Source organism: Pagrus pagrus, assembly GCF_965226575.1.
Source record: "Pagrus pagrus genome assembly, chromosome: 16".
Taxonomy (NCBI): Eukaryota; Metazoa; Chordata; class Actinopteri; order Spariformes; family Sparidae; genus Pagrus; species Pagrus pagrus.
This window is the reverse complement of record NC_140200.1, coordinates 22,992,687-23,014,254: the sequence shown is the minus strand read 5'-3', so window position 1 is coordinate 23,014,254 and position 21,568 is coordinate 22,992,687. Positions and strand designations below refer to the sequence as shown.

At 41.1% G+C, this 21,568-nt stretch overlaps 1 protein-coding gene across 6 annotated transcripts in view; it reads right to left on the bottom strand.

The window, feature by feature from the left end:
• LOC311271528 (unconventional myosin-VI) overlaps positions 1-21,568 on the bottom strand; it is a 147,481-nt gene that overhangs the window by 61,929 nt on the left and 63,984 nt on the right. For all 6 annotated transcript variants that reach the window (XM_084377243.1, XM_084377244.1, XM_084377245.1 and 3 more), the window contains exons 13-15: positions 6,060-6,217; positions 5,147-5,238; positions 3,749-3,821 (exon numbers count right to left, since the gene is read on the bottom strand). In XM_084377243.1, coding sequence (XP_084233369.1) covers positions 3,749-3,821; positions 5,147-5,238; positions 6,060-6,217 — 323 coding nt within the window. The remainder of the gene's footprint in view (positions 1-3,748; positions 3,822-5,146; positions 5,239-6,059; positions 6,218-21,568) is intronic.

The following is a 21,568-nucleotide window of genomic DNA, read 5'->3' as shown; positions in this document are numbered from 1 at the left end:
AAGTATTACAAACACCAGTAAGTAGTAAAAAGGTCATTGCCACAGCGACCTGATATGATGCTAGTGAGGAACCAGCTAGAAACTGTGTCTGAGACTTACTATAAAAGAGCAGCCCCGACAGGAAGGAGAAGATGATTCACTCGAGTCTTTCTGAGTAATATTTCCTGACGAGCTCAGAGAGGCTGTTCGACTCCCCCTCACAAACTCCCACTAACAAGGCCAGAGGAGCCCTGAGCACAGTGGATTCAGCTCTGACCAGCAGCCACATTAACTACTGAAAACCACCGGAAACAACCTGTCATCCCTTCATCTATCCCTTCATCCCTCCATCTACCCCCTCCACCAGCTCCCAGTTACAGGAAACAACACGTACACAGACAGGAACACAACTGATTCAACAGACTGTGATCTATATTTATGAGCAAGACTCTATAAGCTCAGAGAAATGTGGATGGTGAATGAACAGATGAATACATTTGATAAACAATGCTTTATAAACTAAATCACTGAATTAATACATAATATGTAAGCTGAAGTGTTCGCTGAATGAGTGTGTGAATGAATTCAAACTGATTTACTCTGTAAGCTGTAAACTGACTGACTGAATGAATACATGAATCAAATTTAATCAAAATGCCTTTCATTAAAAACACCTTACACACTGATTGAAATTAAAAGTAAGGATGAATGAATGAATGAATGAATGAATGAATGCACATTTGATGAACAATACTCCATCACTATCAGTCATTCTGTTATACATGAACAATATTTGTTAAACAAAACTAATCTAGCTATGAATGAATGAATGAATGAATGAATGAATGAGTGAGTGAGTGAGTGAGTGAGTGAGTGAATGAATGAATGAATGCACATTTGATGAACAATATTCTATCAGTCATTCCGATTATACCTGAAACAAATTTGTGGAATGAAACATGAACGAATGAATGACAATTAAAATTGCCTTCTTGGAGTTTGACAAAGGTGATTTGGGGACTTTCATTTGTGGAATGTTCCATTACTTGCTAACTTTTGCTTTCATTTCTACTTTGTCTTGCATGCAGTCATGTCTCTACGATCAGTACAAATCTCATTTTCTGCTACATCAGTTGTAATTTTAATGTTCTGTTTTTTGTGTGGACAGAGTAGTAGCTGCTTTCACCACACACAACAGAAACCCAAACAAATACATTTTAGTAATCTACAGTTTCAAGCCAATGAACAGAGCTCATTGTAAACAGCCCGTGTTGGGCCGACAGCTGCCTCTCTCCAGCTGACTCTGCTGTTAGCATCTAATATTGATGCTTTTTCACTGAGCTGGACATCAGCAAAAAGCATAATTAACCTCCCTCACCTCCAGTCACCTCACATCCATCTGCCTCCGTGTTTATGGAGTAATGAAGACACATTTCAGTATGGACAGGAGTTCACATGCTCTGGGGCTTCATCACTTTACACTTTATTTTGTCTGTCCATGAAACAGCGCAGAGGCTCCGGGGTCAAACTGTGGAGAGGCAGTTCTCGCAGAACTGAGGGCTTGGAGCCAGCAGCACATTAAGGCCAATAATGAGTAGCATGCTGCCGCTCATGGCTCATCATAAACTCAACCGCTTTCTCGTGTAGCCCAAGAAGGACCCCTGAAAATTGCAAATATGAATAATACAAAGCTCAACCAGCAGCAGCAGCTGTGAAAAACCTCAGGCAGAGACTTAGGAGTCATTCATGTGAAAGAGTATTAAAGCTGATACATACAGATATCTAACCGATCCATATTGCAATGCAGAAACAGTAATATAATGTTGAAAGTAAATCTAAAGTGTTGGCTATGAAGTTCAAGTCCAAAGTCAATATCTACAAGTTCAACGTCAAGACTAAAAAGTACTAGAACAACACAGGAATATTGCAAGTCACATCTGAATATATGACAAGTCACACATCAAGTCTTGAAAGCCCCAAGACTGAAAAGTTGATGATCAATTTCCAAGGTAACATCCTCAAGAGAGAAATGACGAGATAGGACAGTCAGTGAGTCAAGTCTCAAGTCAAGGCCGGAGGATCCTTTCTGAACTTTAAGTCCCACAACAAGACAGAAAACTCGCAAGTCGAGACCAACAAGTCCTAATTAAAGACAGGAAAGCCTCAAATCTCATCCCAGGTTAAGAAATAAGAAGAAGGGCCCAAAACAGGACAGAGAAGTTTCAAGTAAAGTCAAAGTCAAGATCTACAAATACCAGGTCAAGACCGAAAATTCAAGACACTCACGAGTCTCAAGTCAATTTTCAAATCAAGATCTGTAAAGCCCAAGTCAAGTCCCAAGTTGAGTCCAAAAAGCCTCACATTTGACGTTAGGACCTACAAGTCCCAAGTCAAGACTAGAACAGTTGAAAGTCAAAACCAGCAAGCCTAAAGTCAGGACTGGGAAGTCATAAGTCAAGACCTACAAGTCCCATGTCAGGTCCCACGTCAAAACCATAATGTCAACACAGGGAAATCGCGAGTCACATCAGAAGATAGGACCTAAAAGTCCTACATCAAGAAAGGACAGCCCCAAGTCAGTTCCAAAGTTAAGACAGAACAGATGGAAGTCATGTTCCAAGGTAAGACTTTAAAGTCCCACATCAAGCCCTCAGTCATGTCCGAAGTCAAGAGGAGAAAGTCAAAAGTCAAGTTCCACGTTCAGATCTTCAAGTCCCACAGCAAGACAGGAAAGTCACAAGTCAAGACCCACAACTCCAACATCAAGTCCCAAACCAAAGTGAACAAGTCCCATGTCAAGGTATGACCTACAAGCCCTATGTTATGACAGAGAAGTCCAAGTCAAGACCCAAGCTAGAACTACAAGTCTCCCAAAACTAGAAAGTCACATCTAGACAGGATAGACACAAGTCAGGTCCAACAACAAGACAGAAAAGTGCTTTCTAAGAAAGTACCGTCATCCACTCTGAAATGTTGATATCAGGAAGCAACTCATAATTTAGTCAGGCCACCCCCAGGAGTGGCTCGAGCAAATGGATTTACATCTATCTTCAATGATTCTTGGATGCCTTTACACTTAACTGTCACTGCATGAAATACTGCCCGTATAAATGGGGTCTTCTTCCCTCCCAAAATGCAAGATCCTCCATTTTGTCTCCAAAATCTCAACAGGTAATTTATTACTCTGAGAATTCTTGTATTTGCATAGCACTTTCCAGAAGGACACACATTTCTCCTTTTTATTCTGTGCATGTCGCCACACATTCTGATAGCTACAGGTAGAAAGGTTTTATGATGCATCGTGTCTGGCACTGCAGGTGCTAAATTCAGACTCCAGCCAAGAAAAATAGCCCTGTATAAATGTGATGTCTAACCAGTTAGTTTAGAGTAGGTGTATTTCCATCAACTTGAGATGATGAATTCAATATTCTGAAATATGTTGAATGCTTCTAAACATTCAAGCACCATCTGGATATTTGAAATGGAATGTGAACTATTGACACCACCAGTTTTACCTAAAATATCTGAACTTCCACATTTGAATATGAATCTGTTAAGTTAGGGATGAGTACACCCAGCTTTATGTGTTTCCTTCCATTGGGTCTTGTTATGTACATTATGCTCTCCACATGGGATCAAAATATTAATATAAAAAATATTAAACACCTTTGCAGAGGAACACTCAACATAATAAATATAGAGGACGAGCAACGGGAGCTGCTCTGAATGCACCATCACGAGCGCAGAGTGATGAGTGGCTTCTTCATACCTATGCAGTCCTGATTGTCGACATAGTGAACCTCGTTGACTCCGAGCCCCTCCTTCTGGTACAGCTCTTGCTCCTGGAATGCAAACGAGATATTTCTAATGAGAATCCATAACGATATTCGCAGCATGTATGGCATTCGCCTACTGAGGACAGGGACAACACTGTGGTTCAGCCTGGAGGGCATTATAGCCCTCTCGCAAATGGCACTTAGACCGAGCTTTCTGCTATTACACTTTCATGCAAAATGAGTATCTTAAGGTTAAGGCTCTTATGCTGGATGTTGCTAACAGATGTTTGGGTGCCAACACCTCCGTCTGTAAATGAGGAGTTTTAAGGTCAAATGAGACATCTAACATTTCTTACAAAATGGTAGTCTAACAAGATCCAAAATATCCTTTAAGATGCCCTTTCTTTTCTGAGGTAGTTAACAATGCTTTTGTTCTAAGAAGTCTTTCAACAATGTTCAAGCAGATTTGGCTTTAATTCTGCAGACAGATTGTCTGATTATATTTTGTTATCGATCCAAAACCTTCGTTCAAGCTACTGAAGAGCAATTACACAAATTTTCAACAGTGACATTGCAGACCTAAAGGTCACCAGCTGCACAGCATTTCTTTCACAATGTATTTTGTCTGAAGCACTCCAAACAACAATCAAACATTATGGAGGCTGCAGCTCGACAAGGTCGCAGACTGTTGAGCGTTGGCGGAGGTTTAAGCACTCAAGTGCTTTCGAGTTCATTATGTGAAGACCCCGACTTACAAAAAATTATATATCGAGCAGCATCATTATTTTCCCAAACAGAAATGTTGTGTTTTTTGAACATTGTAGACTTGGCCGGCATTAGTTTTCATCTCGACTGTCACTAATGGTTGTTTGGGTGCTGAAGAGGTCTCTGCTGGTGTTACAAAGTTTACTGAAAGCAACGGAAAACTTTCTACATCATGTTTCTGCAGCTGTTTCTTTTCTAAAAGGTGTTTTTAAGAGAAACACATTCTCAGGTCATAACCACCCAGGTGTTTTTACTTTTTATTTACATTTTTTCTGGACATAAACAGTAATCATCACAAAGCATATTTCAAAAATGAAAAATCATGTTTTTGATTGAAAGCTTAGATTTTATGTTTTGATGTGTTTGGGCTTTCAGAAATCCATACTTCATCTTAAAAATGAGACACCCGCAATTTGAAAATATGACACTTGCTCTTAGAAAATAAGTGTTTATAATGAGAAAAGCACTCTCAGTATAAATAAAAGTCCCGAGTCATTCCAAGATGTTGGCTTTGATTTGCAGGTGTTTGTAAGTGCTGCCTAATGGAACTGAGGATGTTGACTAAGGTCCCCCCACCTCCCTAAATGGTGACAGAGCTTCGATTTTTAGAATGAAACGACTCTCACCTCCTTCAGGATGCGCTCATTGAAGAACTGCTGCAGCTTCTCATTACAGTAGTTGATACAGAACTGCTCGAAGCTGTTGTGTTCAAAGTACTCTGCAGAACAAAAACAAGGAAACAGTTAAGGATGCTCCGTCACAATCAAAGAGAATCTGACAAGTTACGCTCTCTTGATGTCGAGACAAAATGAGTAAAACTGTAAAGACTGCGAGGCTCTGAGACAAACTCACAAACATCTTTAGTACTCGAAACTAGTTGAAGCAATGCCAATCCAGGCAACATTTCATCTTATTATGTTTTTTTTTTTATGAGTCATGTTATATTTACGGTGTATTTTCTGCCAAAACACCTTTAAATTGAGAAAAAATCTACATATGCAACTGTAAAACATCAAACGTGGATAGGACAAGAAATTTTTTATCATTATGAACTTATGCTTAAAGAAGTATTTCACTGCTGGAAAGATGGCCCCAGGTGCTACAAGACCAGAGAAATCAGAGAAAAAGGACTGTGGTATTGACTTTCGCTTAAAAAGGTAGAAAACCTACAACAACCAAAATGCACTGCATTGCATCGGACCAATAAACACTCCCGCTGATGGGTACCGTGTTCTGGTGAGAGGCCCCTCACTCGATCCGAGAGACAGAGAGGCCTCAAAGTTCCAGTTTAAAGATTCTTTGGAAACAAAACTTTTTTTATTGTGAACAAACATTTAATCAACAGCTGTGAGACTTTCTGAAGGGGTGAAAGCATTTGCAGCTGAAGATGTTTTGTAGCAGCTGAGACAAAGACAAAGAAGCAACCTTATAATATTTCACATCCACATATTCTAATTTTCACTCTTGTACACAGTGAATTTCTGCAGTATAGTTCAGTAAAGGAAGTACCAGATTTGAGAGTTTTTGAGGGATACTAACCAAAGCCAGCGATGTCCAGGACACCGATGAAGTTGGCGGAGGAGTCGAAGGGGAAGCACTGGTTGACCCTGGTCACCACGTGGTCGAACAGCCGGCTGTACACAGCCTTTGCCAGGGCGTCCCGAGCGTTGTTAGCCTGCTCCACTTTGAGCGGCACTCTGAAAAAGAGAAAACGTAAAACGTTCAAGTAACGTATAATGAGAAGATTCAGAGTGTTTCTGTTGGGTTTTCGAGCGTGTAATGCATTTTCTTTGTGTCTAATATGTGTATATTTCAAAGAACAGTAGCTATTGTCTGTTATGCCTTAAAGTGTTCATCTTTTATTAAACTATAATCACACTTAACACGGTTCGTTGGTGAGACATAAAGTTTGATTTACTATGAGAAAACTTCTCAGTTGAAGCTGAACCACTTGACTGAGTTGAAGGGTCGATTAAAGTCAACGCACTTGTACTGTAGGAGGTAAAGAGTCTCTTGAAAGACAGAGAAGTGTCAGCTGAAGTATATGCAAATGAAAATGTCAACAAAAAGGTCACGTTATCACCTTTTAGGAGCTTTCAGCTGCAAGAGACGCTGATGGGAGTAACAGCTGAAAGCTACAAAAAGCTAGTAAGTGGACCATTGATCTTAGACTCCATTTTGAGAGGAGAGGAGAGGAGAGGAGAGGAGAGGAGAGGAGAGGAGAGGAGAGGAGAGGAGAGGAGAGGAATGTTTTCATGCACAAAAGTTGGAAATGCCAGTAAAACAGACTAAGCATCGTTTGACTGATAATGGGATCTTATATTCAGCATGGAGGTACTCAAGTAAAGTACAACTACCTTAAAATTGTACTTAGTTTTACAGTAGATATGAAAATGTTAGTGTTAGAAGAGAGGAAGAGAGAGAGGGTGACATGCAGCAAAGGGCCACAGGTCGGATTCAAACCCTGAGCTGCTGTGGCGAGGACACAGCCTCTGTACAGGCACTAAGCTACCGGGGTGCCTGAGAATCATTTCTCTAAGTTGATGTTTTCTTTTTATCCGTGAGTACAGCCAAAACATTTTTACCACCTGTTTTCAGAAATGAAAATAAAATTAACCTAAAAGATGGTCTTTGCAAAACTTCACCTGTTTCACAGAAAAAAAAAGTTAAAGGGCTTGAAACAAACTTTTTTCACCTCTCCTGTTGGTTTTCATGCAAACTGGGTATCTTTGGGTTTTGGACAGCTCTTCACAACAAGTCATTTAAATGCATCTTCTTGTTCTGTAAGGAATCGACATTTTTTGAAAAAGTGGTCTAAGAAAACTGCAAGTAGCTACAGAAACAATTTGGTTCGTCAACATCTCGCCCCGTCAACCCTCTGCAAGCCTTGTCAACCTGGGTAATGAACCTCTGCCCTCAGCACTCCCTCGAATTGTTTTTTGCTAAATGTTGGAAACTTAACAAAATCTATGTCCAAACACACTGAGCTAATTGCCTAAAATATGGACTGTAAACATAAATCTGTCTCCGAGGGTGAAGTGAATTTACCTGCAGACTAACATACAGTTTAAACAAACAGCCTGACTTTCCAAGCAGATAATTGTATTATTGACAGTTGGAGAAAGAGAGATGGGGTGCGGCCATAAAAAGGTGACAGAAACCATAACCGGCAGCGAGCTCTGTGGAGGTATCGTAATTGCTTCAGACTGTGTGTGAGTGCACGGTTCAATAGCGGCAGACTAAATGAGTGACCCGATCGCAGGGGCCAGATAAGATGTAACGCATTAATCTGCTGCGGGGTTGAACTTTCTGCACACGCTTTACCTCCAGACTTTACTTCAGCACGACCGTGGTGCACTTAAGGACACATCAGGAAATAACTACACACGAGAGGCACTCAGAGGCTCCCAAAGCTCCAAATAACAACTTCCAAAATCCACCTCCCTCCCTGTCTGGTCCACAAATGATCTCCTCTGTACAATCCTCTTTGAGCCACATGCAACATCACGGGGAGCACGGGGTGCCTCGGTGGGAATCTTCACATTATGCTTTGATAGGACAACGTGCTGGGGGAAGAAGGGCAGACCTCCTGAAGCTGCAAATCTGCAATTTACGTCTAAATCTTCACTCTTCTACAATCTTCACATCAGAATTTACTAGTTTTATACAGTATCTACACATGGTTGCAGAATCTGTAGGCAAGAGACAAGATTGTTGTAGTCTAAGTCCTGTTGACCAATCTGGTTTGAGATGAGACTTCAGTTTTTCATCACCATTTTCTCCCCGTTTCCTCCCGGGGTCACAATCCCCCCCCATCGCTCCCAATTTATGACAATTTCACACACTTTTTTCACTTTTAGTTAGCGTAACCCAGTTCTGCCGCTGTTCAGAACATACTGTAGTCTGCTGTAGTGTTGAGCCGCGTCCTCCTCAATTAGTGAGAAAAGTGCGAAAAGTTTTAAAGGTCATGTGATGAATATTCAACCCAATCGCCAGAAAATATGTAATTGAAAGTTTCTTTATATTGCAACTTTTCCGTTTGTTTAGGCTGAATTTTCTATTTCTCTCCTGTCACTGTGTTTATGCTCTGGTTAGGTCAAGGCACAAAAACCAGTTGGTTAGGGTTACGGAAATATCGGTTTGGCTTAAAATACCTGTCTTGGTTGCCACGATCACTGATGGAGATGGTCTGACTTCCTGTGAAAAATAGCCGGTTTTGATGCCACAAAAAAACGTCTGGAAATGTCTCCAGGTGTCCTTTAAAATATCCAGCGGTGTGACTCGTTCATTGAGCTCTGTAATAACGCTACCTTACCCTCCACCTCCTGATGTGAAAGTCGGCTAATAGGCATATAATGTGAACGTGATATGCCACATTTGATACAAATGTCAACCTTGGACGTGTTTGCAGAAATGGTACCTGCTAACATTATATCCTGGAGACTGGGCTGAAATATTAGTTTGAGCCAGAGATTTACACAAGTTGACGCTGCGTTGTTTTCTGATAATTAAAAGTAAAATTTAAAATGATTTGAACATGAGATGTCTGTTGTGTTTTACTTATTATTTTGTTATTTACATTTTTTAAATGTCACCAGAACGCAGGAAGCCAGAACCCCCAGAGCCATACTTTGGTTTAGAAGTTCCCTAATTTTGACATCTCAACGCAGGCGAGTATGGCAGGCAAACAGTCCTCGGGGAGAGCAAAAGAGATGGAACATATCAGCCAAAATGCAGCGTCAGAACCCATCTGCCGCTGTCTGATGGTGATTTAGTTTTTTCTGAGCTTATTAAAATGTATCCGCACGCATAACACAAATGTCCGGATGTCCGTTACATACAAGAAACACTGAAATATTGGGTGTTATCATCATCAGATGACAGCTGACGTGCTGTGAGATTAAGTGTGGACAGTCGGTCAACTTTCAACCAGTAAATGATCTGTAAATGTCTGAATGAATGAGATGTGTCTCAGTGCTCTGTGATGAGGTAGAGCAGAACACAATTTGGACACAAATGTCTCAATTATATATCAGAACATCCCTCTGATGGCTGAAAAGTTCATTTTTAAAACCTTTTTTTTCCCCCATATGTCGTGTTTGAACACGGAGCCGGGGAGCAGCTGCAGACCAGCAGGCATCTTCAGAACATTTCTGCACAAAGCGACGCCAGTGATTACACAGAGAGAGAGGAAAACATCCACGGTGCAGAGGCTCATGGGGAATACATATTAGACTACTTGTACGATTAGTGTTCTGACATTATGCTGCCCTGGCATTTAGACCTCTTGGTTTTTAAATGAGAGGGCCTCACCGCAGTATTAAAACCCCTGGCTGCTGCACCGCAGCTCCGAGGAGCCGGCGGCATGAATTAAACATGGCAGGTGGTGGAGAGAGGGCAGGGGTGAAGGTGAGGAGCCGTGGGAGTTTTGATAGGTGATATGTCAGGTTGTAAGGTCCGCGCTGTGGATGTAACTTTTTGTTTCTCAGTTTTGTTACAGAACTCCGGGATTCAACTTTTTGGACATCATGAATATAATGAACCAAAAAGTAAAATATGAAAGACTTCATTTATACTGTGTTTGACCAAATAACTCAGCACGTTAGGGGCTAGGGTCACCGTTTTGATCTAAATAGAGTCAGTATTTAGCATTGCTACCCACATGACTCAACATCTCCAGCCAGCAGAATTTGGGGCCTTAAGTGGTTGTGATGAGCGTTAGCTTGATTCTGATTGGTGTTTGCATGTGCATCTGGGTTTTCATTAAAGTTTTACAGTGGAAACTGTTAAATTTTAAAGAAAAGTCATGAGTCGTTTTCAGTGGAAGATTTCACACTGTGCGCATGCTCACTGGAGAAGCTGTAAGGACAGAAGAGGGGCCGCATCTCCCCTGAACTGGTTACCTATCAAACTTAATTTTCACTTTTGGGTGGAACGTTCCTTTAAAGAGAAAACAAAGAGGGACTTGTTCTTTAAGGGCAAACACATTTTAAGTTTTCAGAGTGTGAAGCACAGATGGATTGACAGGCTCATCATTGTCACTACAGCTAGAGAGCACATGTTCAACTAAAGATTGATTTTTTTCCTTGTTAGAGGTCTATACCATTAATTAACTCAGATCCCTCAGATTCATCTTGCCAACACTTGAAGGGGTCCGTGCTCGCCGGATTAGAATACAATTAGTCTGACAATGATAGATCGACGTTCAGAAAAGGTACAAGTCAGAGCTTAAAGGTAGAAACGTGAACTAATTGAGGTTAGAGAAGTACTGGGTGAAATTTAGATGGATGTGGAGGCTCCAGATGAATCTGCAGGTTGGTTTGATGGCACATCGGGCTGCCAGGTTGACGGACTAATCCCCCCTCGACTCTCGCAAGCTGTTAACTGACGACCTCATCGGGCAGGGTCACCGTGATTGGCATCTGCCATTTTCTCCTCGCCCTCCCACTCGTTCCTTCCCTCCGTGGCTCGCTGTGTTGAAATTACACTCACGTTAGATGTTGCCTGTTCTGAGTTTAAGTGCTGTACAACCCTGCCTGTCTGGATTTATAATCTCCCTCCTGTCACTCTTTTCCCATCGTTTTGTCGCTTATCCTTCACATTATCTGATGCTCAATCTTTCCTCTCGTCATCTCACTCTTCCTCTTCATTTTCATTTTCGAGTTAATCCTCTCATTTTACTCTCTTGTCAGCTTCCAGAAATGGCTCTGGAGACGTTGTCGGTGTGTTCCTTCAATCTTTCACCACCACACACTGTATGACTTTATCTACCGACTGTCAACACTGGAGTGAAATCAGTCGGATCAGCTGTGACCCGTGACACCAAAACTATAATTGGTCAAACAGTTGGAATGTGTGAAGCAGCAGGTTCTCCAAATGTTAGTTATTAGTTGTCATTAAACTCGTGGATGCTGCCACGACCCGACGGCACAAGTTCAAGTTAGTCTGCTGTTAATAAAAGACAAACTGTGCCACTTTGAAGGAAAATATAATGTATGTTGACTGAAGTGTCGTCTAACTTCTTCACAGCAGAGACTCATTTATCCTTAAAGGGTCCTGAAAGGCGCCGGTGGTGCTGAGTCACTTTGTTGACTCGTAATGAAGCGACTCAGGTTTAAGTGCTTCATCGGTTGTTTGTTTGGATTAATCAGAACTGTGAGATCTTAGTTATGTTCTTTTAGTCTGAGTCATGATGACCTGACGTGACTGTTCAGACACTTTCCATTCATTTAGAAACCTTCTGAATAATGAGCACATTTTTATATGCGAGACAGTCTGTACATGAAGATCAGCAATAGACCAAAGTGAGTTAGTCTGCAGATTTTAATGGCAGCCATGATGAGCTAAACAGAACAAGTTGGCAAAACTTCCTAAATCAATTTAATTAATGACTTACTTGTGCTTCCATTCAATTTTTCCGTATTTTTGCGCAATAAATGGTGTTGAGGTTCAGTCAGATAAGAAATGAGTTTAAGACTCTCTTAGGATGTCAGGAATTGCCTATTTGAGGGCTTTTACAAATAAAAGAAGTGTCCTAAGAGAGAAAAGATATTGAATTAGTATGTAAGAAATAACTATTAATTTCACAAGCATTTTAATTAGTAGCCTCTGGCCAGGACTTTGAACTGCACTGTGTTATCTCAGCCCAGTCTCCAGGATATTATGTTAGCACTTAACTTTCTGCAAACCACAGATACATCCAAGCTTGACATTTGCACCAAACGTATCACATCACGTTCACATTATATGCTTATTAGCTGATGTTCACAGCAGGAGGCGGAGGGGAATGTAGTGGCGTTATTACATCCAATGAGGCGGCCAAACGGCTCACAGTTCAAGTCATCAGTTGGTATTTTCAAGGATAACCGCAGACATTTCCGGCGTTTTTGGGTCGACCAAAACCAGCTACTTTTCATGTGAAGTAGGACCATCTACATCTGTGATTTAGGAGACCAGAACAGGTTTCTGAAGCCAAACCATGTCTTTCTCACCCTAACCAAGTGGTTTCTGTGCCTACACACAACCAGAGCATAATCACAGCGTTCTGATGAGAGAGACAGAAAATTCAACATGAAGAAACATCCAGTTTGAACTTATCTGTAGTTTTGCAAAAATGTACTGAGCTAACATTTATTCTGGTGCTTGGGTTGGTTATTTTTATCCCTGAACTTGGTCTTGTTCATCCTACCACACCACGGAGAACTGCCAACAAGCAATGGTTAGTTTTAGTTCTAAGACAATAAGAAATATAAGAAAAAGAACGAAAAACACATTTTGATAACTCTTCAGAAAAGTTTACTGGAAGTTACAAAAAGAGCAGTGTGAAGAAAAGCACTGCCTTCAAAGACAAATTCCTTTTCACCAAAGTTACAAGGATGCCTGTTCATGGAGAAGAATGTTTGATATCTTTTAACTCAATCATTCAATATTTGTGTCTACATTTCTTCAATTTTAACATTTGCAGGCAGACAAGTGCCACTTTCCACTGTCTAGGTCTCACTAGAACATACAGGGATCTTTCATTCAATTCCCAAGATTGTTTATGGCCTTACCATCATTGTATTTTGTTATATTCTCAATTTTTTTGCATTTACATATAACTAAAGGTCAGGTTAGGTCTGCGCAATGTGTAAAATATCTACATTGACGATATCAAGTTTGATCATGGAAGCAAAAATGGTATTTTTAGCCAAGATGAGCAGAATATAAAGTTTATAATAGCTGCTGACTTGTGAAATTCAAGAATAAATCATCATTATTTCTTTAAGTTTTGAATAAATGATCAAATCTGGAGATCAGTGCATTAACCAGCTCTCCATCTGTTTCCCCATGAAGTCTGTCTCCTCTCCTCTTCCTTCGCCTCCATTCTCCTTCAATAAAGGGTGTTTACAGGCACACAAAGAAACTGGGTTACTTTGCGAAATCAGGTTACACAATTATATCACACAACATGTTTACTTGCACGGAAACACTCTCACTCAGAGTTTCAATTTGCTTCACTGTCATGGCACATAATTTGATTTCTGTTAAGTATACAGAGCAGAAAATAATTTTTAAAATTAAAGGAAACAAAAACACAAATATCATATTTTAATTTTCTCTCCCAATCTGATCTCCCTCCCACGCTCGCTCTCTTTATTCCACCGCTCTCTCTTGCTGTCTCTCGGCCTTTCTCAGCCCGACACACAGAGCCGTCTGCACTCTCGCTTACATAACCCAGACGAGTAAATAACCGGCTCGGGTGATGCAGCCAGCTGGCAGAGGTCCAACCAGCAGCATCTCTTTAAGTCACCTACTGGTCTCATTTTTATCCACTTTTCTCAGAGTAATAATGAAATCTTCATGTAAATAAAAACTGTACGGATGCGACTGTGTCACCACTTGCTTCTTGCTTTAACACAACACTGACTCAACCTTTATCCACTTTAGAGAAGCTTTAACATCTGCTGCTCTGGATGCTGCTGGTCTGGTGGCGTTTGCGGGGGAGAATTTCACTCAGGAAATACTGTGTTTTTAATTTGTAGTCAGTCTGGGATACAAGGATGCCCTCTATAGAAGAAGAAACAAAAAAAAGAGGGAGGCTACGAACACTTCAGGCACTGGAGGTCATTGGAGTCATTATATACGTTAAATCTCAGATATCTATAGCGTAATAACAAGGCTTGCCATCAAAAGGGCAGAAACACTCGTAAATGCAACATAATCAGCTTGAGCTCTTTTCAACACATTCTCACTCCCAAATACAGCAGCTTGGTCAGTGGCGCTCTACCTCCACTCTTAGAGTCAGTTTTTGACATGAAGCACTCTGTGGTCAAATAAGCAATAATACTTAACATGCGGTTACAGAATGAACACAGATCCTGTGCATGTGCAAGGTGACACATCACGCTTTACGTTTGGCGCCCGTGTCAAAGCGGCCGTGCTCAGCGCGGCTCACACACGTGTAAAGCGAGGCTGCAGCGGCGTGTCCTTTAGGGTTTTTGAGTTCCGCCTATTTTTTCAGGAACCCTCTAGATAGATGGATAGATACTTTAATGATCCAGAGGGACATTTCAAAATCCAGTAGCTTACATGACACATACAAAACACAAAAGCAAACATACTGTATAGTAAAAGAGTATGACAAAGTATTTAAGAGAATGAACAGAATATAATGACAAAAAACACCTACAGTAATGATGTGATAGTCTAGCCACCAGTGTGCAAACTGAGGTAGTTTAACTGTACAGGGCTCAACAGTGCATGTACTGCCGATTAAAGTGATTCAAGTTCAATAGTGCAAATGAGATAAACTAAATGCAAATTGGGAGATAACAGATGTTGTGAAACAAAGTTGAGAAAAGAGCAAAAAAACACCCGACACAGACAGAGCTGCTGGAGAGGCTGCCACTCTCATCAGCGCCATGTTGCAGTTTCTCTGCAACATTAGACCTGACAACGACTTTTAGACAGTCGTGTCGACATCATATCAGTGTTTCACTACTGTTCACTACAGTATTTTTCCAGTGCTCTCTTTTTCTTTCTTTCTCTCCCTCCCACTCCCTTTCTTTCAACAAAGGCAAAGGGAAATCAGGTCATCATTTATTTGGTTATTATCAGACGCACATGCATGAGGCGCCACAGTTGAGCAGCACAGCTGTCACGCACTGCACACGCAGGATATGTGCTCCAACCCTTCACATATCATGACTGTTGGACTGTCATTGGCCTTAACAAACGGCTGCGCTTTGGTTCGGTTAAGGCATCAAAAGTACTTGGTTAGGTTTAGGAAAAGATCATACTTTAGGTTAAAAACTACATTTAGTCTCTTACTTACGGAACAGAAGTGACGTAGGTGAAGGCGATGATATCGAATTAATCAGAGCGCCTCTATGACTGCAGTAGCAAACAAACAGGGTGTCCATGGAGAAATGTGTGCCGTTTTACATACTGCACAGAACAAATGTCATAAACATGCCGATGCCAGCGAACATGTTCAGCTAGAGCTTCTTCAAAATGGTCAGCTGTTGTTGTTTGAGCAGAGGTGAACCCAAACAGAAGGCGAACGCTTTCTCTTGTCATTTCATGCTACAGCGCCCGCAGGCATCAACACTCTGCAGCTCACCCTTGCATTGCGTTGCGATTTTTTAGGTGAAACACTCAAGAACGCAACAATGCTTGAAATCAATCATAGCTCTGGCATTAGCATTTGCCTTCTTTACCTTCTTAAAATAGTGTGTGAATGCTCCCAAGTTAGCTTATGCTAAGCTAGGCTAACTTCATCTAGCTTCATACTTAAAAGGTCCAGTGTGTAGGATTTAGTGATATCTAGCAGTGAGGGTGCAGACTGTAACCAACTGAAGACCCCTCATCATCATTACAGTGGCCACAACAAACATGGCGGACTCTAAGTACAAGGATTCTTAGTTCCAGGTGATAATACACTAATGAAAACATATCATGAACATTATATTCCATTTCTGCCAATAGATCATCCTAAAACCCAGTAGATCCTGCACACTGGACCAACAGTAGCATAACTTTTTAGTCAGTATTTTCCAATTTTCAGCTTCCTCGGTCTTAAACTGTATTAGATTATAGCGTCAGTTCTCAGAGAGTTAGCGGTGCAAAGCCAGCCAATGATTTTCACTTCCCTCACTGTGTTTTAAAGAGGATCATTTGTCTGCCACAGACATCGTTTAAAAGAAGCCCGTCCAACAGATGATTGATAGCTGTCTCCGTTATTCAGACATCAGCGTGAACCCTTATTGCAGCTGAATGGATGAGCTCATCACTCACTGGGCTCTCAGTAGTCTTCTCTTCAGTCTGGAAACACGCTGTCGTCAAACTTGGAAATCAATCCAACAACATTGAATTTCGAGACAAATTTTAGTCGTGAATCAAATTCTGTCTGTTCAGAAGATTCAGGAGGCAGTAAGTTACATGTTCATCTAAATATTCCTTCAAATCTTACTTGAACCTAATCAGACAGTTATTGTTTCAGACCTTATGTTCTTTCTATCGACAGTAGAAAAGTGACTGATTTGAACAAATTCACACCACAACAAGCACAACTGATTGTACAACTCTTTTTTCTGTATATTAAAACTTCATTTCCCATTAAACTGGTTTTATTGTGCTGCTTCCCATCAGTCCTCCTCCTCCCTGAAGGGGATGAACATGTTGGAAACCATTTTTTGTCCATCCCCCCCAACCATCTGCTGTCACCAGAAAGTCTGCCGCCTCCTTGTGCAAAGAGGATCTTTTGCTTTCTCAGTCTAAAGGTTTTCCTTTTGGCTTTAATGGAGAGAATAAACATGTTGGAAGTGAAAAAAAAACACTTCTTTTATATCTTGGCTTCTATTTACGGCGTGGAAGCTGAAACAGTCCTCTGTGTGATGGTTTTGTTTGTTTTCAGCAATTATACCAAATTGTGGTGGTGATGTGCAGGTGTTAAACATTTAATCTGGGAGAAGAAGCTGAATAAATGCATTAAGCCGAGGGATAAAGTGTCACCGGGAGCTGTCAGACACATGTCCATTTGTGGAGAGTGTAACTGACAGGCAGGGCAGCGTCGACTGACACTCAGAGACACAGACAAAGACAGGAAGCAGCTTTTAATTCATCTGGCCGGCTCCTCTCTGCACAGATAAAGGAGGAGAAATAAACATTAGCGTGGGAGGTTTGAAATTGAAGCGAGTGGCTTGGCATTCAGATGGTGTGTGTGCGCTGGGGCCGAGCTGCCAGCTAAACAATCACAGGCTTCAGAGCGACTGGGTTCAGGCTAAATGCAGACAGGGACTTAGCTCGAGGGGGCTGTCACTCTGTCTGTCTGTACATGTCTATATCAACTGTTTGTCTTTGGTGTTTCCTTGAAAACATGTTCAATATACTATAGGTTGATACTTGTTTGTCTTGATCTCCAACAAGACAAGGAAAGTTTATTAACATAACATACTAAAGGATGTGTAAAGATCGTCTACCTGTCGAAAGTTACTTACAAGTACTGTAGGGGGTCCCGATCACAGAGAGACTCGTCTCTGTAGGAGCTGCCTTGTTAAAGCGTGCTTTTGATAAAACAGCATGGCGCACGAGCTAAAAGTTAAAAATATTTCAACATATTTCAACATATTTCAACAGGATCACAGGTCAGGTGAGGCATACTGTCGTTTTGCTGGCAACGTGCTTTATATTTTAACCGACTTCAGCTATTGATCAGCCATATTTGTACCAAAGTCCTGTACCAAAAGAGACCCATCTTGTGGGTCAAACTAAACTCAGTTAACAGCCTCCTGGGTAGTCGGGATACGAGCGTCGTATCACTTTCTCATCACTGGCTCCTGGTATGCGGTTGTGTCTCATCTTCCTCATGGCTCAGAGGATTAACTCAGTAGCTGCACTGAACCTCCATGAAAGAGCAGCGTGGTCTGACAGGGTGGTTTGTTTAGGTATCTGTTCTCTCCAGCTCTGAGCCAGAGGTGCCTTCTAAAACCTGAAGCTCCCCTTTGGCGTCGAGCACTGAGCCATTAAAATGGTATAATACTCAGCCCGACTCCTCCTCCTCCTCTTCCTCCGTAACGCTCCACAGGTTCACATTTATCTTGTTAAGCCGGAGCCAATTGGTAAAGCTGTGAATGGCCCGGGCTGCCTGTCTGGTTGTAGAAGCTTCACTTCTTGCCCTTAAGATCGTTCAGGTCTTTATCTGTCATCAAGTCACACGTTAATCCATTCACAGAAGTCATCGCTTTTCACTTTGACATTTTATTCATGACCCTTCAGTTACAGTCACTCAGCTAAATGGTGGAAAATGTTTAAATCATCATTTCCACAAGAGGCTACAGCCATGATAGCAGCTCTAAGAGGTTAAATACTAACCTGCTGATGTTTAGCAGGTGTAATGTCTCCCAAGTTTACCATCTGGGGGTAAGCATGTTAACATTTGCCAATTAGCACTCCATACAAAGTGTGTTTGAGGTTGATAGGAATGTGATTAGATGTGCAGATGCTCCGTTAGGATCTAACTTAAAGTTATTACAATTCATTCCAAGGGAAATATGAATTCTCTGAACAGTGTTCATGGAAATGTTGATAGATATTTTACTAAAAAAACAAACATTTCAACCTGATGAGGGCACCAGAGTAAACGGTCACCAAAGACAGAAGGAAACATTATCGAGGCATCATGAATGTTTTCATTACTGTCAATTCATGCAATAATTTTTTGAGATATTTAAGTTTGGACCAAAGTGATCAACACTGTGATTGTGGTCCGAGTTCGAAATGATCAGTTTTCAGGAAAATAAAGGGTGACAGAAAGGTGTCGCTATATCTGTTCACATCATCATTAAGTGATTTTAAAGGCAGAGCAAAACGCCTGCTGCCAATAGAGATGAAGAAAACACTATTAATAGAGGCTCATGCTTGAGACAGGGCAGGACGCAAACATTAATGAAATTAAACAGTTCTCGGCTGAAGTGCGACCACAGAAGAAGAGAGGAAGAAGTTTTACAAAATACAGAACTGTTTGAGGAGAGCTTAAGTGAGTTGGTGAGAAGTTTCACACATCTGTATGATGATACTTCCCTCGAGCAGAGACAGTTACTACAGAACAGCTGGAAAGAGAGTGGACAGTGGCAAAGGAAAAGGGGAGGTCCTTGCCAAACCGATTTGTCTCTGAGCGGCGCCCTCTAGTGGTTGTATTGCCTTAGTGAAGAATGCAGGGAAGTATGTGGGAAGTGATGGTCATATTATTTAAAAGTGACCTCTCTATTTCTTGACGTGAAGGGAGCATAAACCAGCCTTTAGATGATCTGACAGGCACTCACTTCAAAGCACACTGACTGCTTTACTTTTCGCCTCTAGATGGCGCACATCTGCCTGTAAATGGTGTACACTGGACCAGAAACTGCGGGTCTGTTACTGCTGCAACATGCAATCTACCGACAAACCTAAATGCATCAATCAATCAAGTTAAACACCTGAAATAATTTCCAAGTACTCATTCAAAAAAAACTCAAAACATAGCAGGATGTGAGGTAAAGGACGCTCTTGAACTCAACCCAAGCGTGAAAAAATTAAATCCAAAGACAATCTCCTTCACACAAACACATGACAACTTCTGCAGCAGCAGGAGAAGAGCGCCATATGTGCTCCAACATGCTAACTGTCACTTTTAATTCAGCACAGTGCATGCAAATTAGGCCTCTCACAGTTTAGCATGTGGCGCTATCAGTAACTGGAGAGCATTTCAATGTACGAACACGAGCTTTAGAGAAAGCAGATTGTGCCCTTAGTTCAAACCTTCCTGGACATCTAAGGTGCATAAAAACACACTAATACTTCTTTAAAGGTGACTGCTTTGAGGAGGCATCCCATCCTAAATGCAGTGGACGTATATGAATAGATAAAGAACATACTTCATACTTAAACATATCTTGAAAGTACATATCTTTAGACATAGCTGATATTCAGGAAGCAGCCAACATGAGACAAACCACCATGTTTACTGCGCCTCGCTTCCTCCTGCCTGAATAAATCTTGCTTTTATTCACCCTTCTATTCTAAATAGGAGCCATTAATAATGTTAGAGGAGGTTATTGTCTATCAGCATATTTTGTGACCCGTTTCAAGCTGCAACAAACCATAAAGGTCACCCTCAGTAAAGAGTCTGTAAATAGGAATTCCCTTGTTTTCAGAGGCACTGAGGGGGGAGAAAACAGCTAAAATGACCTAAAGATAGTTGTAATGTTTTGGCAGAACACTGCCAAGATCACAGGGATATGTGAAGTGATATGGACGTTCATAGTGAAATAAAGGGAGATAATGCAAAAGAATGATTACTTTTCTTTTCCACTGGATTCAGAGTATGAAGTCTATCCTGCAGCTCTGTTTGAAACAGGAACATGTGAGGAACTTTGTATTTCAGGAGTCATTTTGTTGTTTGGTAGTGTTATGGTTTTGCTTATTTCCCCGGACGACAACATGGTGTCACATTAAGACATTTCCAGTAGTTTGGAGTTGAAGTATCGCAGAATCATAACATGTTTAAAACACCTTTTTGAAAATGTTCTGCACAGACGTGGCAGCCATTCAATGATATTAAACCGTTTCTCACAGGCTATTCAACGTCTGCATGGAGGGATGTGAGATTCGGTGCTTGTTGCTGGTAAAAGGACAGTCGACATCATCTTGAGAATTCTTTTTTTTTTTTTTTTGCCATTTCTTCCATTAAAGCTTCTTGTTATCTTTGCATGTTTTATGCATTTATATGTTTCAAAACATCTCACCAAACGACTGCAGTTAAAAATTAGTGAGCTTGCAAACAGTCGCACATTGCTAGAAATGTTGATTAATGTGTGATGTCCTGTAAAATTACATTAAATGACGGCGCAGCCTAGTGAGGAATGTAGAAAATTAGTGAAAAAGAGGTTCAACCAGAAGTACACATTCAAAAGTTTTGCTCAAAATGAACACCAAAGCTCATCACAAATACGGCACATGAGTGTCAAAATTGTGACCAGATCCACAAAACCATTTCCTCTAAACTAAAGACTTGCAAACCAACTAGCATAACCGGAAATCCCCTCTGAATCAAGAAAGCCTGAGAACCGGTCTGACAAGCAACAAATTGCCATTTTAGGTATTTTCCTCACTGCGTAGTCCCTCATCTGTCGAACCACAATTCTTTTAAATGTCAACCCAACTTAAATGTACAGCAAGGAACTATTTCATTTAATACTGATGCCTCTATATGACCTTCACAAGAAAACAGACCATCAGATCAGTATGAATATTAAATGTCCATCAGTTGTAATGCTGGATGTGATACAGACACAGGGAGGACAGAAACCTCCTGTGGAGCAGAAAGGCTTGAGCTCTCTTTATCTTGATGTTTGGTATGAATTCAGACAATGAGAGCGAGGCCTCATAATCTTTCTGAGGTTTTGAGTTTTAAGCAGGATGTGTCAGAAAAGTTACCATGGTGATAACCGGCTTGTGGCGGTCAAGTGTTCAAAGCGATGTCACTCATTTGATTTTGGCTCTTTCTGTCATTGTGAGGCCGAATTCAC